This window comes from Pelophylax lessonae (genome assembly GCF_965119305.1).
Source record: "Pelophylax lessonae genome assembly, chromosome: 10".
NCBI classification, from domain to species: domain Eukaryota; kingdom Metazoa; phylum Chordata; class Amphibia; order Anura; family Ranidae; genus Pelophylax; species Pelophylax lessonae.
The window spans coordinates 239,942,907-239,956,484 of NC_138777.1; the positions used below are offsets into that span (position 1 = coordinate 239,942,907).

Below are 13,578 nucleotides of genomic sequence, written 5' to 3' on the forward strand. Positions count from 1 at the left end.
CGCGGGTGTCAGGTGGTAATCGGAGCCGCCTGACACAGGCATCAGCTTCCCCGCTGACGAGCGGGGGCTGGAGCGTGCCGCCGGCAGTGTGCGCTCGCCCCCTAGACTGTCGAGAGCGAGCGCTGTACATGTATGGCGATTCACCCAGGAGCGGCTGCCTGCCACAGTACATCTGCGGCGGACGGTCACAAAGTGGTTAAAGGAGATGTGTGGGATAGTGAAAAATCAAATATATGTATTTACCTCCCTGCTGCAGCAGCTGTCCCACACCGGCTCCAAGCCTGAGAACTGAGCGATCACTTTGTGGTCCGCGACTTTCAGTCACCACTCTCTGCTCTGCCCCTCCAGCGCTCACTAGCACTGGGCTGTGGAGGGAAGTAAAAAAATAAAATAATATGGCTGCATAACTGTGCACACCCTAAACTAATACTTTGTTGAAGCCCCTTTTGATGTTATTCCAGCACTGTGTTTTTGGGGAGGAGTCTATCAGCATGGCATATCTTGGCTTGGTAATATTTGCCCGCTCTTCTTTGCAAAAACACTCCAAATCTGTCAGATTGTGAGGACATCTCCTGTGCACTGCCCTCTTCACATCACCCCACGGATTTTCAATGGGGTTCAGGTCTGGGCTCTGGCTGGGCCAAATTTAAAACTTGAATCTTCTTCTGGCTTGCCCATTCCTTTGGTGATTTGGATGAATGCTTTGGGTCGTTGTCATGCTGAAAGATGAAGTTCCTCTTCATGTTCAGCTTTCTAGCAGAAGCCTGAAGGTTTTGTGCCAATACTGACTGGTATTTGGAACTGTTCATAATTCCCTCTACCTTGACTAAGGCCGCTGTTCCAGCTGAAGAAAAACAGCCCCAAAGCATGATGCTGTCACCACCATGCTTCACAGTGGGTATGGTGTTCTTTTGGTGATGTGCAGTGTTGTTTTTGCGCCAAACAAATATTTTGGAATTATGGCCAAAAAGTTCAGCCTTGGTTTCATCAGACCAGAACACATTTTCCCACATGACTTTGGGAGACTTGTTTTTGTAACATGTCACATGGACCACACAGCCAGTACTTCACATCTGTTCCTGCAGCTCCTTTAATGACGCTGTAGGCCTCTTGGCCTTCCTGACCAGTTTTCTTCTCATCTTTTATCAATGTTGGAGGGACGTCCAGTTCTTGGTGATGTCACTGTTGTACCATATTTTCTCCACTTGATGATGACTCTCCCCTGTGTTCCATAGTATAATCTAGTGCCTTGGAAATTCTTTTGTACCCTTCTCCTGACTGATACCTTCTAACAATGAGATCCCTCTGATGCTTTGGAAGCTCTCTGTGGACCATGGCTTTTGCTGTAGTATGCGACTAATATGTCAGGAAAGACCTACGAGAACAGCTGAACATTATTTGGGGTTAATCAGAGGCACTTTAAATGATGGCAGGTGTGTACTGACTCTTATTTACCATGAGTTGTACAGTTTATAGGTCACATTAAAGGTGGAAAAAGTTCTGAAATTATTTTTGTCTCATTTTTTTTTTTTTTTACATCACAGGAACCCCACATTTTACAGGGGTGTGTAGACTTTTTATATCCACTGTACGGTATATCTTAGAAACTTCAAAAATAAATATTTTCTTAAAAGTCTCTCTGTTTTTGCAAATTTAGTTCAGGAAAAAAATGTTTATCTTTTTCTTCTAAGTCTTTTCAATTTTTTGGTCATATTAACAGGTTATTTCTCTCACATGGCATATGCATACTTGCAACTACAACCCAAAACACATTCTGCTATTCCTCCTGAGGATGGTGATACCATGTGTGAAACGTTTTTACAGCCTGGCCACATGGAGAGGCCCAACATGCATGGATCAGGTGTTCTAGGGACATAAATTACACATCTCATTTCTTGACTACCTATTACACTTTTGAAGGTCCTGGAGCACCAGGACAATGGAAACATCCACAAAATGACCCCATTTTGGAAAGGAAACACCCCAACGAATATTCTACGTGGCATATTGAGTTTTTTAACATTTTATTTTCTTTCCACATTTTTTTTTACAGCAGTCACGAGCGCTAATGAGGATCCACTGATAGGGGGCACTGATGAGCACTCACTGATGTGCAATATTAGGCACTGATGAGCACTCACTTATGGGCACTGGTAAACATCATAGGACACTGATGAGCACTCACTGATGTGCAATATTAGGCACTGATGAGCACTCACTTATGGGCACTGGTGAACATCATAGGGCACTGATGAGCACTCACTGATGCGCACCGTAGGGCACTGAAAAGTGATTCTTTTTTTTTTTTTATCACTTTTATTCAGGAATGTAAACATCCCTTGTAATAGAAATAAGCAGGACAGGTCCTCTTTAATGTGAGATCTGGGGCCAAAAATACCTCACACCTCACATCTACACTAAAAAGCAAAAAAAAAAAAAAGTTTTTTTTTTTTTTTAGCATGAAAAAATGGGCCCTTTCAGGCCGTTGGGAGGAAACGACGTATGAAGTCTCTCCGATCCTCCAAGGCCATAGAGTAGAGTGGGGAGCCAGCTTGCCCTCACTCAACTTCCTGCACAGCACCTGAGAGGACCGGATCCCCGCTACCGACCGCTCCAGTAAGCGGGGAAAAGGACCGGGAAGCAGAAGGATGGGGGCACCTCTCCCGCTGCCCGCCCTGTAAGAAAATACCAGGGTTATGGAAGCCATCTGCTGCCATAAAAGCGGTATTTAACGTCAAAGTACCGACATAAAAATTCAGTGGGCAGTCCAGAAGTGGTTAATGTAATTTACCGCGTTGAGCTGGTTGCTAAGAAGTGGGCCAGGATTTGAAAAAAAAAAAAAAAAACAGCCTGGGGGTTGGGGGACCCCCACCCTGTTTCTTGACAAATAGCTGGTTGCTAAGGAGCGGGTGGGGAAGCTAGTTACTGTGTTCTTAACAACCGATGACTCATCAGCTGTCAGCGGGTTTCCTACGGACAGCTGAAAAAACGTGCGGGGTCCCTCCCAAAATCCATTCCAGGCCCTTATCAAAACATGCAGTCCAACAGGTCAGGAGAGGGGATAAGTGAGGACCCCCCCCCCCAACCATGCCAGGCCACATGCCCTCAACATGGGGACCAGGACCCCATACCCACAACTGTGGCTGATGGTTGTGGCATCTGCAGGCAGAGGGCTAATTGGAATCTGGAAGCCCCCTTTAAGAAGGGGGCCCCCAGATCCTGCCCCCCCCCCCACATGATTGAGTATTGGGTACATAGTACCCCTACCCATTCACCCAAAAAGTGTACAAAAATAAACACACACAGTTTTTGACAAATTCTTTATTAAAAAATAAAAAAGCGTCCGCCGATGTAAATCCATCGTCAGCCAAGCCGCCCACTGGACCCGAAAAATAAAAACAGTGCTTCCGCCGTCAATCAAGGCTGACTGCCTACTGCAGGCTTCACCGTCTGACCTTTCTTATATAGGTAAGGGGTGGGGCCACCTGGCTACATCACCTGCTGGTCCCGCCCCTTGTGACACCACCAACCCAGCATGCACTGGTTTGTGATGTCACAAGGGGGTGGGAGCCACCAGGTGACATTTTTGCTGTCACCTGGGGGGGGGGGATACAGTGCCTGTTTAACCCCCCATGGACCTCAAGTTTAGGCGAGCCCTAAAGGAATAGCAGTGATCTGCAATAGTTAAAGCAAATTGTAATCCTGGGTGACTACAACCCATTTTTCAAGTCACATTCACTTCCCTTTGTTCCCTGCGGTCACCATTCTTGGCAAGAGAGATTCCGGATCACACAGAACAAGAAGAGTGCCCTGCTGAGGGACGACAAGTCCCAGCATGCTTTGCCAGCTGTGCTGTCGCCACTTTTTAATTCTGATTATCTTGGCAGCCATCTTATTGTGGATGTGGGGGTAACTGGGTGTAAAGATCATTAAAGAAAACAAGAGATGTGATTAATAAAATTCATTTATTTTCAAATAATTTTTATATTCCTCGTACAATCAACTCAACGGTCTGTATATAAATTAACAAAAATAAAAATACCCCCACACATCATTAACTTGGAAATACAACAAATGTTTATCACTAGCAATCCCCGGCGGGGAGGCCCCGGTGTACCAACAACATGGTAGCCGTATATCTGCAGTGTGAGGCACCGCTATACCTACAACGTGGTAGCTGTATATCTGCAGTGTGAGGCCCCGGTGTACCGACAACATGGTAGCCGTATATCTGCAGTGTGAGGCACCGCTGTACCTACAACGTGGTAGCTGTATATCTGCAGTGTGAGGCACCGCTGTACCTACAACGTGGTAGCTGTATATCTGCAGTGTGAGGCACCGCTGTACCTACAACATGGTAGCTGTATATCTGCAGTGTGAGGCCCCGGTGTACCTACAACATGGTAGCTGTATATCTGCAGTGTGAGGCCCCGGTGTACCGACAACGTGGTAGCTGTATATCTGCAGTGTGAGGCACCGGTGTACCGACAACGTGGTAGCTGTATATCTGCAGTGTGAGGCACCAGTGTACCTACAACATGGTAGCCGTATATCTGCAGTGTGAGGCGCTCTGATCATTCCAGAGAGAACGGTCAGATGCGTTTACAACAGCCGACCATCCTTCTCTCTCAGTGGAGAGCAAACCCGGGTGCCCGGCGGCAATCGGTGCCACCAGCCCCATGCATCAGCATCCCCGCTGCCTAGTGGGGGCAGGAGCATGCGCGTGATCGACGTAGTGCTACGTAGGTTTGTGCAGGAGAGGCTGCCTGATGCAGTAAAACTGCGGCAGGCGGTGTTGAACTGATTAAATATTACCCCACCAATCACCAAGGGCTAACTCTGACATGAAGAAGCAAAGCCCCCCCTCTACCAATATGGCCGCTTCCATGCTAAAACAGTGCAGAATAAGGAACGGTAAACCAGTAACGTGGCAAAAAAAACTGCGGAAAGACCACAGGGTGCAGAGAGAGACCACAGGCTGCAGAGACCACAGGCTGCAGAGAGAGACCACAGGGTGCAGAGAGAGACCACAGGGTGCAGAGAGAGACCACAGGGTGCAGAGAGAGACCACAGGGTGCAGAGAGAGACCACAGGGTGCAGAGAGAGACCACAGGCTGCAGAGAGAGACCACAGGCTGCAGAGAGAGAGACCACAGGCTGCAGAGAGAGACCACAGGCTGCAGAGAGAGACCACAGGCTGCAGAGAGAGACCACAGGCTGCAGAGAGAGACCACAGGGTGACCAGTCCCATGTCCTCGGCTTGCCTTTTTTGGGCACAGCTATCGCTGACATTTTTGACAGTTTTTGGGGGGACCAGTGACATTACTACAATAATCAGTGCTAAAAATATGCACTGTCACTGTACTAATGACACTGGCAGGGAAGGGGTTAACACCAGGGGCGATCAAAGAGTTAAATGTGTCCCTAGGGGGTGCTTTCTAACTGTGATGGGGATGTGCTCATGGAGTCAACACAGGGACCTGTGTTCCTAAATAGGAGGAGCCTGTGTTGATTGCTGACAGAATGGTCTGCCGTTCGGTCTCCCCGGGGATCACGGGTGCCCGGTGGCAATCGCGGCCACCGGCCCCGCAGACCAGCTTCCCCTCCCTCGGGGAGGGACGTATGGGTACAGCGATTCACGCAGCGGACCCACCTTGCTGCATTATATCTGCGGCGGGTGGTTGGCAGGAGGTTAAGGAAGGGTTTTGGATGCGGTTGCAGCAATTTGCCGCCATCCCATACCAGCAGCAGTTTGGATTTTTTCACTTTGACTCTTTAAAAAACAAAATAAAAACAGGTTGACAATAGGAGATTCCATTCCTCTATGGTGATTGGTTCCCTGGTGACACCAGAAGCACTGACCATTTCTATAGAAGTGAGAATTCGGAGCGTTACACTTCACTGCCCCTCTCTCCGTCTACACACAGCCGGGTCAGGTCCATCAGGCTCCGCCGTAACCACAGCTGCTGGTCCTTCTCCAGCATGATCATTTTGGCGCTGTGCCGGTTCCCTCGGCACTGTTCCAGCTGCTTGCAGTTTATGTAATGAAGCTCCCGGCATTGGGAACAGCGGTAATGGGGTAACTTCCCCGGCAGTAAGCAGATGTGCAGCGTGTATTTCTTGCCTTCTTCCTGCATCACGGCTTCCCGCTTTTTCAGAGGAGTCAGCTGAGTAACCGGATGGCCGGAGCTCCGACACATTGACAGCAGCGGACAGGAAGAGCTGTGGAGGAGGTGACATTCCGCACAGCATTGCTCCAAAGAACCGTCTGTGTACACACAGTCATGCATGTTAAATTCAGCCTGTGCCTGAAACGCGTAGCTGCTGTCCTCTCCATGAGGGAGAACCTCGCCTTTCCTTTTAAGGAGCACAAGTCGCTCTGTTTGTTCCCTACATCTCCCATTTATGTGCTGGTCCCAGGTCTCATGGCAATGGTCACAGTATTTGGGTCGGTACAAGTCTTCAACTTCATTAAAGTCACAGCTCTTATGTACTTCCATGTTGGGAGGAGATTTGGGGACTTGGACGGCTTCCTGGATGAGTTTCTGCAGCCTCTCCATACATGCCGCTTCTCCTCTCCAGGTCTTCCTCTCCAGGATGAGGTCGGCTCCGTTCACCAGCGAGGGTCCGGAGATGGAGACGATGTCCGCCAATATACGACATTCCAACTGACCAGCAAGGAAGCCCAGAGCTGCCGTACACAGCATGTGCGCTGGAGGCGGAGAGCGGAGAGACAGGCAAGCCCCGCCTTCCTGCGCTTCATACCCCAATTTACCGAGAGCCAGAAATATTCCATCTTGAGAGAAAGCCGGCTCCAGCAGGTGTACATAATGTCCGGAGTAGGTCTGCAGGGAGACAAAGGAGATTTAATCTACTGATAGCAAACGTCAGGAGATCATAAAAGTGTATGGAGGACAAGAAAATAAAAAACGCATTCAATCCGGATTCCTAATATATCACAAAGAGGGGTTAGAGGCTCTGTGCTCGGGCTCCGAGTGTTTCCCTTTCACTCATACAATAGTGAAGATATGCAGCCGGAGACTCAAGACATCCAAACTAATTGGTCTTTATTCGCTACAGGGTAATCACAGGATAAAACTGCTTACGCGTTTCAGAGCTATAGTCTAAGCCAGGGTTTCTCAACCAGGGTTCCTCCTGAGGTTGCTGGGGGTTCCTTGAGCAATGGGCAATTTCTGCCTCTCAGATAAGTTTCCAATTACACCATTGTTCCTTTTAGCTATCTGTAAGGGGGTAATTCTTCCCAATGATGACAAGAGTAAGGAGCATTCTTCCCACTAACTGTCACACTGTGTCATGAGTTGTATCCATTTTTAGGGGTTCCCCCGAGACCAGAAATTTATTTCAAGGGTTCCTCTGTGTTGAAAAGGTTGGTCTAAGCTATGACTTAAGGCCTTAACAGTCGAAACCTGTAAGCTATGACTAAGGCCTTATGGTGGAAACTTGTAATCTGCCTGCATCTACTGACACAGAGACGGGGGCTCGGCCCCAATCCCCACTAGGGCACGCCCCCCCACAGCATTTGACTGACAGCAGCGCGATCCAATGGCTCTCGCTGATATCAATGTGCCCAGGGAGGTGGGAGACAGTGGCGAGGGCCGCTGCTCTCATGCCCATCACTGGATGGGATCTGGTAAATGTGAGGGGGGCTGGGGGCCGAGTTTTGCACTTCAGAAGTTTTTTCACCCTAATGCTTTAAGGTGAAAAAACCTTAAGTCTTTAGAACCACTTTAAGTCATAGCTATGAACCGGTTACGCATTTCTGCTGTAAGGCCTTAGTCATAGCTATAAACAGCTTACAGGTTTTGTCCGTAAGGCCTTAGTCATAGCTAAGACTATAGCTATGAAAGATGTAAGCTGTGCTATCCTGCGATTACCCTTTAGCGAATAAAGGCCAATATTTTTGGATGTCGCGGGTCGCCGGCTGTAAGGCCAACCTGTTTGATTTTTTTTCCCCCTTAGGTTCTATTCACATATTTGCGGTGACAGATCATTAACTGCATTGTGAAACGTCTGTTAAAACGCAAGGGCACACAGAAAACAGTTGATTCCTGTGTGTCCCATTCATACTGCAAAACAGCCTGAAGCTGTACTGTGATAAAATGCTGCGTTTTATCGCAGTGCACTTTAGGAAATCTCATGGCACTTTACAGCAGTGCACTGCCGCTATACAGCCCCATAAATTAAGTGTACACTTTGTACACTTCAAATAAAGTTTGTCCAAAACAAACAAAAAAGGATCTGTGTGATGCATTGAAATCGCACAGCACAATGCCCCCCTTGATCTGCCGGACAGGTAAAGTGCTCCCAGTCCAGTGTGAACCCAGACTTCGTTTTGGAAGGAGTATGGAAAAATTAAAACTCCCCATTTTATTATTTTTTGTTACCCATCACTCAGGAGACGTCCCTTCACTTTAAAAGAGTCCCATCCAAGTATGCCAGCATCCTGGGTAAAGCTGTCCACACAGACCGTCCCTCCGCACTGCTCTCACCGCTGTCAGTCTGCAATCATGACCAGGAAGACTTCCCTGCAGTGGAGCGATCTGAAAGGGAGGCTTGTGAAGCGCAGTGTGGAAGGGAGGACGTCAATGGCGGTGAGGAAGACGGTCTGTGTGGACAGCTTTACCCCGGATGCCGGCATACTTAGATGTGTCTGTTTTAATCATCAACCATGTGAGTTGATAAATGTTGAACCTTCATTAAATGTAACCATATTGCTACACTTAGAGGCGCCTCTCTTCTCTTTTATACTCAGTTGTGATGTGATGTTAATTATGTATCAGGACATCGCTTGTTTATCCAGTCAAATTTTATAAAATAATTTTGTGCAGCCCATTGGGAGATCTCACTGACCTTTATGGTATGAAACTCCTTTCTCCAAGGAGAAAAATAAAGATGAAGGGCAGCCTGCTCCAGGGCCTGGAAGGCACCAGCCATATGATTCAGGGTGGAGAGAAGATCTGATTGGTCCCGGAGGCCACCAGCAATCAAAGAGAAGGCATCATTGTGGAGAGCATTGTGCAGATCAGGATCTTCCAGGATACTCCGTCTCACCGTGTCAACCAGATTGGGGTCAGTGCATGGAGCTGCATCGCCCTGAGCGGAGGCATTGAGCAGCCAAGTCTTGTACTGAGCCAGCAAGGAGTCCACAGCCATCCTGGGAGAGACAAAGGAGACAGTAGACATGTCAGACCTGTAACCAATGGATAGAAAGACACAAACAGAGACATCCGATGTAATGTATGTGACATTCTCACATTTCAGAAGAGAAAGATTGCTAAACAGGAGAGCTTTCCTATGAAATATTCCTCCAATAACCAAACTTCATCATAGGGAACGTGTGCGCCATCTGATTTCCACCAACAGGACTCAAAGAAATTCTGAGGGCCCAGGGGCCGCCCCTCCCAAACCAGCCGCCCCCCTCTCAAACCAGAGGGCACAGGGGCCGCCCCTCCCAAACCAAAGGGCCCAGGGGCCACCCCTCCCAAACCAAAGGGCCCAGGGGCCGCCCCTCCCAAACCAGAGGGCCCAGGAGCCGCCCCTCCCAAACCAGAGGGCCCAGGAGCCGCCCCTCCCAAACCAGAGGGCCCAGGAGCCGCCCCTCCCAAACCAGAGGGCCCAGGAGCCGCCCCTCCCAAACCAGAGGGCCCAGGAGCCGCCCCTCCCAAACCAGAGGGCCCAGGGGCCGCCCCTCCCAAACCAGAGGCCGCCCCTCCCAAACCAGCCGCCCCTCCCAAACCAAAGGGCCCAGGGGCCGTCCCTCCCAAACCAGAGGGCCCAGGGGCCGTCCCTCCCAAACCAGAGGGCCCAGGGGCCGCCCCTCCCAAACCAGAGGGCCCAGGGGCCGTCCCTCCCAAACCAGAGGGCCCAGGGGCCGTCCCTCCCAAACCAGAGGGCCCAGGGGCCGCCCCTCCCAAACCAGAGGGCTCAGGGGCCGCCCCTCCTAATTGAGAAGACTTTCTGCTTCCCCTCCCAAACCAGCGGGCCCAGGGGCCGCCCCTTCCAAACCAGAGGGCCCAGGGGCCACCCCTCCTAATTGAGAAGACTTTCTGCTACTCCTTCCAAACCAGAGGGCCCAGGGGCCGCCCCTCCCAAACCAGAGGGCCCAGGGGCTGCCCCTCCTAATTGAGAAGACTTTCTGCTACTCCTTCCAAACCAGAGGGCCCAGGGGCCGCCCCTCCCAAACCAGAGGGCCCAGGGGCTGCCCCTCCTAATTGAGAAGACTTTAAGCTGTTCCTTCCAAATCAGAGGGCCCAGGGGCCGCCCCTTCATAGCCCTACTCTGTGTTCACCACCTGAGACTTTTGCCATTTTAACTGCAGTGGGTAATTGCTCTCCTAAAATGTTAACACTCCAGGTTGAGTGTTCTCTGTCACTCCTCAGTAGGAATACTGCTTGTAGTGTTCTCTCTCTCTCCTGAGTGTCAGTGCTCTGGGTAACGTGTTCTCCGTCTCCCATGACTGTCAGTGGTCTGGGTAAGCCGCTCTCTGTCTCTCCTGTCAGTGGTCTGGGTAACCCGCTCTCTGTCTCTCCTGTCAGTGGTCTGGGTAACCCGCTCTCTGTCTCTCCTGTCAGTGGTCTGGGTAACCTGCTCTCTGTCTCTCCTGTCAGTGGTCTGGGTAACCTGCTCTCTGTCTCTCCTGTCAGTGGTCTGGGTAACCTGCTCTCTGTCTCTCATGAGTGTCAGTGCTCTGGGTAACCTGCTCTCTGTCTCTCATGAGTGTCAGTGCTCTGGGTAACCTGCTCTCTGTCTACCATGAGTGTCGCTCCTGTCAGTGCTCTGGGTAACCCGCTCTCTGTCTCTCATGAGTGTCAGTGCTCTGGGTAACCTGCTCTCTGTCTCTCATGAGTGTCAGTGGTCTGGGTAACCTGCTCTCTGTCTCCCATGAGTGTCAGTGGTCTGGGTAACCTGCTCTCTGTCTCTCCTGTCAGTGCTCTGGGTAACCCGCTCTCTGTCTCTCCTGTCAGTGCTCTGGGTAACCCGCTCTCTGTCTCTCCTGTCAGTGCTCTGGGTAACCCGCTCTCTGTCTCTCCTGTCAGTGCTCTGGGTAACCCTCTCTCTGTCTCTCCTGTCAGTGCTCTGGGTAACCCGCTCTCTGTCTCTCCTGTCAGAGCTCTGGGTAACCCGCTCTCTGTCTCTCCTGTCAGCGCTCTGGGTAACCCGCTCTCTGTCTCTCCTGTCAGCGCTCTGGGTAACCCACTCTCTGTCTCTCCTGTCAGCGCTCTGGGTAACCCGCTCTCTGTCTCTCCTGTCAGCGCTCTGGGTAACCCGCTCTCTGTCTCTCCTGTCAGTGCTCTGGGTAACCCGCTCTCTGTCTCTCCTGTCAGTGCTCTGGGTAACCCGCTCTCTGTCTCTCCTGTCAGTGCTCTGGGTAACCCTCTCTCTGTCTCTCCTGTCAGTGCTCTGGGTAACCCGCTCTCTGTCTCTCCTGTCAGTGCTCTGGGTAACCCTCTCTCTGTCTCTCCTGTCAGTGCTCTGGGTAACCCTCTCTCTGTCTCTCCTGTCAGTGCTCTGGGTAGCCTTCTCCCCGTCTCTCCTGTCTGCTCCCCCCATCCTCACAGAAAATTAGCTCAGTGCTGCACTCATCTGCCACCATCCCAAGCTTACTTCTAACTGCAGCACCGCCCCATCAGCTGATTGGTCCCAGGCGGTGATTGGCCGGTGAACCAGTGAGTGGCGATGACACGGGAAGCCGCCGGTCAGAGGCTGCACTGCGGATGTACGGACTTCTCCTCACACTGCTGATCCTCTGGGTGAGGTGTTGCTCAGTCAGCTGATGTAAGCTGTAATAAAAGGAACAGGTGAAGTCATTTTCGGGGTGTCCTGAAATCCACACACAGCCCCTCCCTCTTTTATGAATCCAACAATAGCTAAATGTAGCCCAGCTTCATATTTCAAGAGCATGCCCGCCCCCGGAGCTGTGTGCATTACACCGGATCGCAGTGCAGCCACATTTACAGGAATGGTCGGGATTGTCGCACTGAATGAAATCTGTGGTGTCAGTTCTGTGTCACTGTGACCATGGCAGTGAGGCCTGGATTACTCATCTATAGTTCCCTCCCCACTGTGTACACAAAGCCTTACTGAACCTCTGACTGTGTGCTGCAGGGAGAGAAGAGAAGAGAAGAGAGGAGAGGAGAGGAGAGGAGAGAGAAGAGGAGAGGAGAGAGAAGAGGAGAGGAGAGAGAAGAGGAGAGGAGAGAGAAGAGGAGAGGAGAGAGAAGAGGAGAGGAGAGAGAAGAGAGAAAAGAGGAGGAGAGAAGAGAGAGAAGAGGAGAGGAGAGAGAAGAGGAGAGAAGAGGAGAGGAGAGAGAAGAGAGAAAAGAGGAGGAGAGAAGAGAGAGAGGAGAGGAGAGAGAAGAGGAGAGGAGAGAGAAGAGGAGAGGAGAGAGAAGAGGAGAGGAGAGAGAAGAGGAGAGGAGAGAGAAGAGAGAAGAGGAGAGAAGAGGAGAGGAGAGAGAAGAGAGAAAAGAGGAGGAGAGAAGAGAGAGAGAGAGGAGAGGAGAGAGAGAGGAGAGGAGAGAGAAGAGGAGAGGAGAGAGAAGAGGAGAGGAGAGAGAAGAGGAGAGGAGAGAGAAGAGGAGAGAGAAGAGGAGAGGAGAGAGAAGAGGAGAGGAGAGAGGAGAGGAGAGAGGAGAGAGGAGAGGAGAGAAGAGGAGAGGAGAGAGAAGAGGAGAGGAGAGAGAAGAGGAGAGGAGAGAGAAGAGGAGAGGAGAGAGAAGAGGAGAGGAGAGAGAAGAGAGAGAAAAAGAGAAGAAGAGAGAGGAGAAAAAGAGAGAGAAGAGAGGAGAGAAAAAGGAGGAGAGGAGAAAAAGAAATGGTGTATAGCGGGGTTATTGGTGTATATTATGGACCCCCCCCCCCCGGTGTATAGCGGGGTTATTGGTGTATATTATGGACCCCCCGGTGTATAGCGGGGTTATTGGTGTATATTATGGACCCCCCGGTGTATAGCGGGGTTATTGGTGTATATTATGGACCCCCCGGTGTATAGCGGGGTTATTGGTGTATATTATGGACCCCCCGGTGTATAGCGGGGTTATTGGTGTATATTATGGACCCCCCGGTGTATAGCGGGGTTATTGGTGTATATTATGGACCCCCCGGTGTATAGCGGGGTTATTGGTGTATATTATGGACCCCCCCCCCCCGGTGTATAGCGGGGTTATTGGTGTATATTATGGACCCCCCGGTGTATAGAGGGGTTATTGGTGTATATTATGGACCCCCCCGGTGTATAGCGGGGTTATTGGTGTATATTATGGACCCCCCGGTGTATAGCGGGGTTATTGGTGTATATTATGGACCCCCCGGTGTATAGCGGGGTTATTGGTGTATATTATGGACCCCCCGGTGTATAGCGGGGTTATTGGTGTATATTATGGACCCCCCGGTGTATAGAGGGGTTATTGGTGTATATTATGGACCCCCCGGTGTATAGCGGGGTTATTGGTGTATATTATGGACCCCCCCCGGTGTATAGCGGGGTTATTGGTGTATATTATGGACCCCCCCCGGTGTATATCGGGGTTATTGGTGTATATTATGGACCCCCCGGTGT

At 50.6% G+C, this 13,578-nt stretch overlaps 1 protein-coding gene across 1 annotated transcript; it reads right to left on the minus strand.

The window, feature by feature from the left end:
• Nucleotides 1-5,798: 5,798 nt before the first annotated feature.
• SPATA2L (spermatogenesis associated 2 like) lies at nucleotides 5,799-11,795 on the minus strand. Its single transcript, XM_082270712.1, has 3 exons — nucleotides 11,625-11,795; nucleotides 8,871-9,174; nucleotides 5,799-6,844 (listed from the first exon to the last, which is right to left on the minus strand). The coding sequence occupies exons 2-3, from the start codon at nucleotides 9,171-9,173 to the stop codon at nucleotides 5,891-5,893; spliced, it is 1,257 nt and encodes a 418-aa protein (XP_082126838.1). The 5' UTR covers nucleotide 9,174; nucleotides 11,625-11,795; the 3' UTR covers nucleotides 5,799-5,890.
• Between the last annotated feature and the right edge of the window lie 1,783 nt (nucleotides 11,796-13,578).